Source organism: Rhinopithecus bieti, unplaced genomic scaffold (genome assembly GCF_001698545.2).
Source record: "Rhinopithecus bieti isolate Rb0 unplaced genomic scaffold, ASM169854v2 scaffold_3527, whole genome shotgun sequence".
Classification (NCBI taxonomy): domain Eukaryota; kingdom Metazoa; phylum Chordata; class Mammalia; order Primates; family Cercopithecidae; genus Rhinopithecus; species Rhinopithecus bieti.
Genome location: NW_016804488.1, coordinates 2,249,993 through 2,258,643, shown reverse-complemented (window position 1 = coordinate 2,258,643; position 8,651 = coordinate 2,249,993). Strand labels below are relative to the sequence as shown.

The following is an 8,651-nucleotide window of genomic DNA, read 5'->3' as shown; positions in this document are numbered from 1 at the left end:
TCATCTGGTCCTGAATGTTTTTGTTGGCAATTTTTAAATCCTCCTTCCCTCCCTCCCTCTCTCCCTTCTTTCTTTCTTTCTTTTTCTTTTTTTCTTTCTCTCATTATTGTTATTTTTTTTTAGAGACAGGGTCTCACTCTGTTGCACACACTAATCCTAAACTCCTGGGCTCAAGTGATCCTCCCAGCTCGGCCTCCCAAACTGCCTGGAATATAGGCATGAGCCACTGCGCCCAGCCATGGAGTTTTAATTTGCAAGCTCTATGCTTTTTCACAGGCCTAAGGCTTCTGAGAGAACTCATAGGGCCCTCGGCAGAGGCCTGACATCATCCTTTTCCACAGATTTGAAAGGCGGTCTATGTCCTGGCCGCACCCCAGTGCCCGACAGAAATAGAATGAGAAGTATGATCCAGCTGGCAGGATCTCATCCTTGGAACAGACAGGCAGTAAGAAGGATTTCCAGCTACGTGGTCAGAAAAGTACCATGAAGGATGGTCACAGGGTAGGTAGGCCTGGGTGGGAAGCCATATCCTTCATGCAAACTCACAGTTGTTACATTTGATACAAACTTTTTTCTTTTCTCTAGAACATCTGGCCCAGGATTCCTCTGTCATTTAAAAACAAGTCATCAGCAACAATGGGGTCTATTAATAATAATAGAGTGACTTCTACTGTGTGTCCCCTTGAACCCCTAACCCAAGCTCTCACAGTGCCTCACACACCACAGTACTGCTGCCTGTCTCCTGGAGGGGGCCATTTGCTTCCCATCACATCTCCAGGATGCAGCCCAGGGACTGGCACACGTGGTGTCCTAAATATTTTCAAATAAATGTAAGAATAATGTTTCTGTTGGGACTTATCAGATTTAGAGATATCATCTGAGGAGGTAATGCTTTATGGAAAAACAGCTCCATGGAACCTGTCCCTAATGGTCTACAAGAGTCCTTCTAGAGACCAAAATCTGAACCAGGGTGTGGCCACCTACCCCTGAGCAGCACACTCTGCAGAACTTGTCTAAATATTCACATTAACTTTGGTCAGAGCTTTACAGGTTCAAATTGCTTTCACATACATCTTATTTACTTCTTATAATGGGAGAGAAATGCAGAATACTATCCACTTTTAATTTTCTTTTCTGATTTTTAAGATGGGGTTTCATGCTATCATCCAGGCTGGCATGCAGTAACCCAGTCATGACTCATTGCAACCTCAAATTCTTGGGCTCAAGCCATCCTCCTGCCTCAGCCTCTCAAGTAGCTGGGTCTACAGGTGAGGACCAAAACGCCTGGCCATTTTTTTTGTTCTGTTTTGTTTTCAATTTGTGGTAGAGATGGGGCCTCACTATGTTGTCCAGACTGGGCTTTAACTCCTGGACTCAAGTGATCTTCCAACCTCAGTCTCCCAAAGTGCGGGGATTACAGGCATGAGTCACCACACCAAGCCCCATTTTTTTTTCTTTTTAACCACTAAAAAACAAGGCTCTGAAAGTTGTCCAGGGAAGCACTGGATAAAACAGAACCCGGTTCACACTGCTGTGTTCAGATGATAAGTACCCTGTCCTCAAAGTCCCAGAAGCTGATTCTCCACCAAAACTGAAGAAGAAAGGACTGGAGAGCATGGGAACTGCTTTCCTAAACCTCCTCACAATATCAACTGCCTGTATGATTTTGGAGGGGGCACTAATTTTCTAAGGTGAATTTTCACTGCCTATGAACAAGAGTCTTTTCAAAGTCATGTTTCTACAGAAGCATGGGTGAATCGCACATCTGCCGAGTAGGCGTGTGGTCAGCTGGAAAGCAAATGCCCTGCCCAGCTCTGACAGATGGCTGCCATCTGGGAACCATTTCATTTTTGTAAGAATTAGGCAATCTGGGAATTTATATGAACCTCCCACTTGTCAAATACTGGCACTAATAAACAAATGTTTTATATGCCGTGAGCCAAACAGAATACCTCCTAGAACCAGATCTTCCTCTTGGGCCACCTGTTGCCCCACGTGGGTCTGATAATCCCTGGAGTCCCACCCACCTCTTGGGATCTAGTCTTCTTTTCACTGCCCGCTGGACTCATTCCCCCTTGCTCTCAGGGAAATCCTGGGACTAAGTACTTTTAGTTCCATTACAACTCAAGACTTCATCCTTTGAAGGACACAGGGGTTATTTTGTCCATCAGATGGCCAAGTCAAATATGACATAAATCCATGTAAATACATGTTTAACCAAGTGGATCAAGCATTTATTGGACATACATACGAGCAAGGTACTCTGGACTTGTATAATTTTTCCTTTTTCCAGGTACCTGAAATGTTCTCCACCACACACAAAATGCCACTTCATCACCATATGGTCACGAAGACACTATGCCCGATCTTCAGAGTCCAACACGCTAGGATTAAAATCTTGTCTTTACCATTTACTAGCTCTATGATGTTGATCAAGCTATTTAACTTTTTTGGACCTTAGTTTTTTCTCCTTTAAAAATAAAGAAAATACCACCAACTGATTAGTCTGTTGTGTAAATTACTCCAGAAAAGCCAACACATAAAAAATATTGGCACTAGATAAATATTGATTCCCTTCTGTCCACTGCAAAAGGTTATGGTGTTAATTCTACCATACTTCACATCAGATATTGGATGAAGCAGGCAAATAAGCAGTTTTAAAGCTGTGTTTCCCCACCTCAGTTAGGAACACATCTAAAGAGTCTACATATGGCATATGACTCCCTCTTTAAAAAAAAAAAAAAAAAAAAAAAAAGTCACTGTTTAAATGACTTTAGACAGAAGGGTAGAAAATGAGAAGTCGAGAATTTACAAAATCTTACTCAGAACCAAAACAAACTCAGAGACAGCAACAGTACATGCATTAGCCTGACTTGCAGAAAAGAACAGAGATTGACTCATTTTACTTAGTGAAGGTAGATAATAATAGCATTGTTTTCAGTTAAGTAACATCAGCCAAAAGAATATAAATACCATTAGACTGAAAAGCATGAATAACCGTGGCTTTCTCTTTGCTGGCATTTTCTCATAATTGCAGTAGAGCTCTATTTAGATGGAGGTTTTGATTCCAAATTTCATGTTTGAATTTTTTTAATTGATAAAAACCTAGAAATAAGATTTTGCAGTGGGGTTAACGGCAAGTCAGATACGGAAGCAGTCAGAGAGAATTTGGCTTAACTCAGCGGTCCCAAATCATTTCACCTCCAAGTACCCCTTCCTGTTATCTCTCTCTCAACAGTTCTCATGCTTTGAAAGACAGTCTAGTAAGCTTCACTTATTAATAATTCATCTTCCCTTTTTCTTCAAAGACTTACACAATTGCCAATCAGAGCTCCTGATCAGCAATGATAACCAGTGTTGACACACTTTGCTGATATCAATCCTACCAAAAGCAAAGAAATGTGAAGATTTAGTTATCCTGTATGGCCCTATTTCAGAGTCACAAAATTTCCATTAGGTTCTATAAAACATGCAATAAGCCTGCAAACTCCCCTTTCCACCATCACAGTCCTCCCAAGATTCACAGAGGGAATCACAGAGACCAAGATTCTCATGATGAAAACAACTTGTTTTGTTGATCAAAATAGAATGATTTTTTTTAAATTAACACATTTCAAATGTTATTTTACTTCTGAACAAATCACATGGTCATTGAGGCAAAATTTACAACTACTCAATATAGCCCCCCTCCGCACCCTTAGTCACCTTTTAGTTTTCCATGATACAAGGATCCATTCACATAAGTAATACAAGAACTCCTAAAGTGACTCTCAGAATGCAATAGACACAGAATCAGAATGGTCAAGATGAGCCCCTCAGTTAATATTCATTGGCATACACTTCATCACCACTCACTCTATGCCTTTGCCGTAAGCACTGTTTGCCCATCATGCGTGCTGATGCATCCTCACACACCCCACTGTTACTACCTCATTAGATTTGTTTTATGAAGTCAATTTTGGTCATTGACACTATGTTTTGGGCTGAACTGTGTGCTTCTACAATTCAAATTTTGAAGTCCTCATGCCAGTAGCTAAGAATATGACTGTTTGGAGACAGGTCTTTAAAGAGGTAATTAAGTTAAAATGAGGTCATTGGAGCAGGCCCCAATCCAATATGAGTGTGTCCTTATAAGAAGAGCAGTGGACACAGACAGATGCAGAGGGAACAGCACAAAAAAACCCAGGGAGAAGACGAACATCTGCAACCCAAGGAGAGAGGCCTCAGAAGAAACCAGCCCCGCCAATGCCTTGATCTTGGACTTCCAGATTACTTGCAAAACTGGAAGTCTGGAAATCTTGGATTTCCAGACAACAAATTTCTGTTTAAATTACCCAGTCTGTGTTCCTTTGCTCCAGCAGCCCTAGCAGACTAATATACTGTAGGAAGCACAAAACAGTTAAAAATATCATTCCTTTACTAAAAAAAAAATAATAATAAGCCAATAGACAAGCTTCCTTATTCAAAGTTGGATGCCTGCTGGTCTAAGTTAAAGAAAAAAAAGACACTTGGTATCATTTGAGAGGCAGTGGAGAAAATTCTATTATTAACTATGTTTTTATTTGAATGTACAAATTAAATTACAACCATCCCTGGAGGAATGAACACATTACTCTCATTATTATTAGCAGCTTAATGGTATTTTGTGGAATCAGTGAGATCTTTCACAAGTATCTAACTGAGATCAAACAGGCTGTAAGGAGAGGAAGTTTTAATGGGGTAAAAGAGTACAGAGAGAAGGGAAAGAACAGGTTCAGAATATGCAGAAAACTGAGTAGAGAAGGCAGCAAGAAAACATGCCCAACAAAAGAGAAGCCTATGAAGACAAGGAGAAACCACACTCCTGCCGGAGCCAAATACCCTGCACATCACAAGCACAGGCAGGCTCTGGGGTTAATCTACTGCTCAAAGATGGTCAAGCCTCCATCAATAACTAGTAATTTCCTCTCTCCCTCTCTCTCTCTCTCTCTCTCTCTCTCTCTCTCTTTCTTTCTCTCTCTCTCTCTCTGGAAGCAGAGAACAGACTGTTAAAGAATCTATGCATCTTGCAGGGAATGAGGCCCAAGTAATCTCACTTTCACTTCCTTCCTTGCTAAAGTAAACAGTGTTCCAGTCATGACCCTACTGTACCACAATCTCCATTTGAATCACATTTTCTTCAGAGAAGTGTAAAGCACTTCAGACAGAAATGCTTTCCTTTTTCGTTTTCCATGTACTTTGTGCTATGCAAACTACAGAGTACAATTTATCCCTCTCTGAAACCCAGAATACCCAGAGCAGACATGTTAACAATTTCTGTGCCCTGGTACTCAGCATCACGACAAATCTCTATTACTACAACCCACAAACCCCATGGACTCACAACTAACCCTATACCACTCTACATTCATATTTTCAACATTCTTCAAAAAAAGCATTGCTTTCTCTTTTGTACACTGAAGGAAAGAAAAATGGAGACAATAAATGGCCTGCACAAGGCCACGATAAATTAGAGGAATGCCTAGAAATGTTCCTGATACTAACAAAAAGGAGTAAACATGATATAACACTATAAAACCTTTATATAGTTGACATAAGAACAAGCATATAATTAAAAATGTGTAACAACTTTGCAACTTTCAAGCATGTGTGCATCCCAGCATCTGGTAATAACTGATGAAAGTTTAGAATGAAATGTCATTTGAAGATGGAAGATGCACTTAATACTCCAAAAATAGCTTTACTGGTATTTTAATTCTTCCTAAGATTGTAATCTTTCCAATTTCCCTTTTGTCAGTATCATCTCCTGTCCTCAGAGTTTGAAAACACATTCTACCTATGGACTACCAAACAGGTAGCAAAGAGGAATTAAATAAGAGATCCTTCTCCTCCATTGACAAAAGCAGCTTCATGGCTGCTAGCATTTAGCATGTACAATTAAGACAGAAGTTTGAATTATTCCCTTTACCTGTGATCTCAGGTAGGTAAGTGGACACTGAAGTATTTGGGCTTTCTAGATCAAAGTGCTACTAATTCCTCAGTTTACCTCTTATGACAATTCTAACAAATTACTATGGAACTAACTATAAACAGTGCAAACAACAAAAGGAATTAATTACAAACCACTGCTTGCTTATCTTTGACTTTAGAAGAGCCAATGATGTTACCAATTCAAAACTTAAGAGAATTGTTCTAGTGTTCCACGACCCTGCTCCAGGCCAAAATGGAAGGCCCCTCCTCTGGGGTCTTCTGGCACCCACAAGTTCCTTTACCTGGACACATTTGCCTGTGCACTTTTGTATTGCACCCAAAACATCTGGAGAGATAACTACCAGACCCTCCCATAGGCAGGAAGCATTTTGAGGGCAGGGTTTCTGATTTAGTTAATTTTGTATGGCCTGGGCGTGGATCATATGAGTTGCTCCTCTCAGCTGTCTTTCTCCAAAGGGCTGAAGTCAAATGTTAGTACTTAAGCAATGTATGCCTGGAGCTATATTTTGCTACATGAGCCTAGGGATAGCTGGCCCCTTATCTTACAGATAAGAGAAAAGAAACCCAGAGGGGATATGTCTTTTGTTCCAGTCCTGCAGCTGGTCAGTGGTAAAGCCAGAATGGATAACCATGTTTCCTGACTCTAAATTCCAGCACTTTTCCATACTTTGTACACCATATATAGATATGTCCTTCCTGGCTTTGTACTTCTATAACACTTGATAATTCATTGCCACAAGTCAGTAACTACATGGCCTTCACATCCTGGGAATTAGCAGATCTCACAGGCTAATTCCAGGAGGGGTATTCCAGCAGAATTCCTCCCTACCTGCCTGCCGAGCTTTGCTTTAGTAGCTGCACGTTCCATGACGCCCTCTGCAGGTGGGAAAAGGACAGCTATGGCCTGGCAAATCAATGGGCCAAGTCCAGGCAGGCCATAGGTTGAGCCTACCTTGAGGAGTTTGGAGTAACTGAACACCTGTGCAGGTCTCTCTCAGGCCCCCAGCCCACTTGCAGGGATTTTACCTGGAGCCTGTGCATGCAGGCTGTGCAGCATCTTCACCCAAACTAAAGCCCCAGTGGAGCTGGGCTTTTGGTTCAAGTAGAGTATAAGGGTTAAAAACCTAAGCTATGGAGTAGAACTGCTTAGTTTGACATATGAATCTGCTTCTTAATAACTGCTCTGCCTTCAACACATTGTTTAAATATTCTGTGTCTGTTTCCTCTTCTCCATAAAATGGAGACAATGGATAGTAATCCACCTCCTAGCATGGTATGAGATTTAACTAATGTACATGTAAAACAGCGGGATCCTGACGCACAGTAGGCATTAGAGAGATGGCCGGTATTATTAACACTACTACTACGTATCTAAATCAAAACAATTTTTAACCATTAACTGCACTTGTTGGTTTCGCCATCCACTATGATTTGGCACCCCATGAGCAAATATTTTTTTCTTTTAATTTTTAGAACATTTGCATGATACCCTAAACACATAATCTAGGGAAATGGTTTATTTATATGAATAGTCTCCCTTAATTAGCTATTAGTTGAAAAATATATCCCAAATGGCATGGTAAATTACCCTGTGTTTGAAAGCAGGTTGAGCATTTCAGCGACAACATTCCCAAATTAGGAGCAGTAAATTAATGTTGAAAGTCTCTCTGATACCTGTTGGGACCCTTCCCTTCAGTGCCATGGGCTTCATCCTCATGAAACCCTTTTAAAGTGAACACCGAAGGAATCCCTATGGATTGGCCACAGTGCTCCTGGAAGGATTACCTCTGCCCTGAAAAAGAGAGGTCATGTCAAAGGGTCTTGAGCACAGCGCTCTCCACCTCTGAAAAGCAGAGAGCACCTCTTCTTCAAAGTGGGGGACCACAGAACCAAAGCTGTTCCACCCCTTCCTGGAAGGTGCAAAGTCGCCCGGCGGGCGTTCGCCTCTTACCACGAACTCCTCCAAAGTCTGATAGGTCTTGCCCCGGAACTCGCAGTAGTTCTTCCTCTCCTTGCACTGCGGGCAGCACTGGCTCGTGTCGACGTGGATGCAGCGCGGGTGCAGCCTCGGGCACTCCGGCTGCGCGCACAGCGGCCCCTCCTCGGTGCACAGGCACGGGCAGGCCGAGGGGCCCGGCGCGAACTTCTCTCCGATCGCGTACACGAAGCCGCTCTCGTCCACGCAGCCCTTGCCGCGATAGTCCGGGTACACGTACTCCTCTGGTGGCTCGGGCGTGGGTGCGAGTTCCGGGCCAATCGCGTCCTGGGCGGCTGCAGCCAGTGCTTCCCCCTGCGGGGTGTCCCCGCGGGGCCGGACCTGCAGATCCCCGGCCTTGGCGCCCCCGCCCTGGGAGACCCAGGCCTGCTTCAGCTTGCTCCACGGCTCACGGCCGGCGAGTCCACGGCCGCTCTTGCTCTTCCAGTCTCGGCCGCTGCCGCCCTCGTCCCTCGCTGGGCGCCCGAGCTCGTTCATCCGCCCCGGGCCGTCCCGAGAGGCGTGCTCACGCTTCTCCTGGCCCGACTGCTCTGGTGCCTGGGCCAGCTTCTCCAGCGGGATGCTCGGACTGCACAGAGCCACCATCAGGCAGCAGGTGACCAGGAGGGAACTGGAGAGCGCGCCAACTGCCATCGCAGTGGAGCTGGGCATCCCCTACCACGTCCCGGCGGGCGGGCGGGCGGGG

General features: G+C 43.6%; 1 protein-coding gene across 4 annotated transcripts in view; it reads right to left on the bottom strand.

The window, feature by feature from the left end:
• The window catches only part of VWC2 (von Willebrand factor C domain containing 2), a 228,946-nt gene that overhangs the window by 217,506 nt on the left and 2,789 nt on the right, over positions 1-8,651 (bottom strand). For all 4 annotated transcript variants that reach the window (XR_001884783.1, XR_001884782.1, XR_001884781.1 and 1 more), the window contains exon 3: positions 7,922-8,651. Coding sequence is in view for 1 of the 4 variants with exons in the window: in XM_017868570.1 (XP_017724059.1) it covers positions 7,922-8,617 (696 nt within the window). In the remaining 3 variants the exon portion in view is untranslated. The remainder of the gene's footprint in view (positions 1-7,921) is intronic.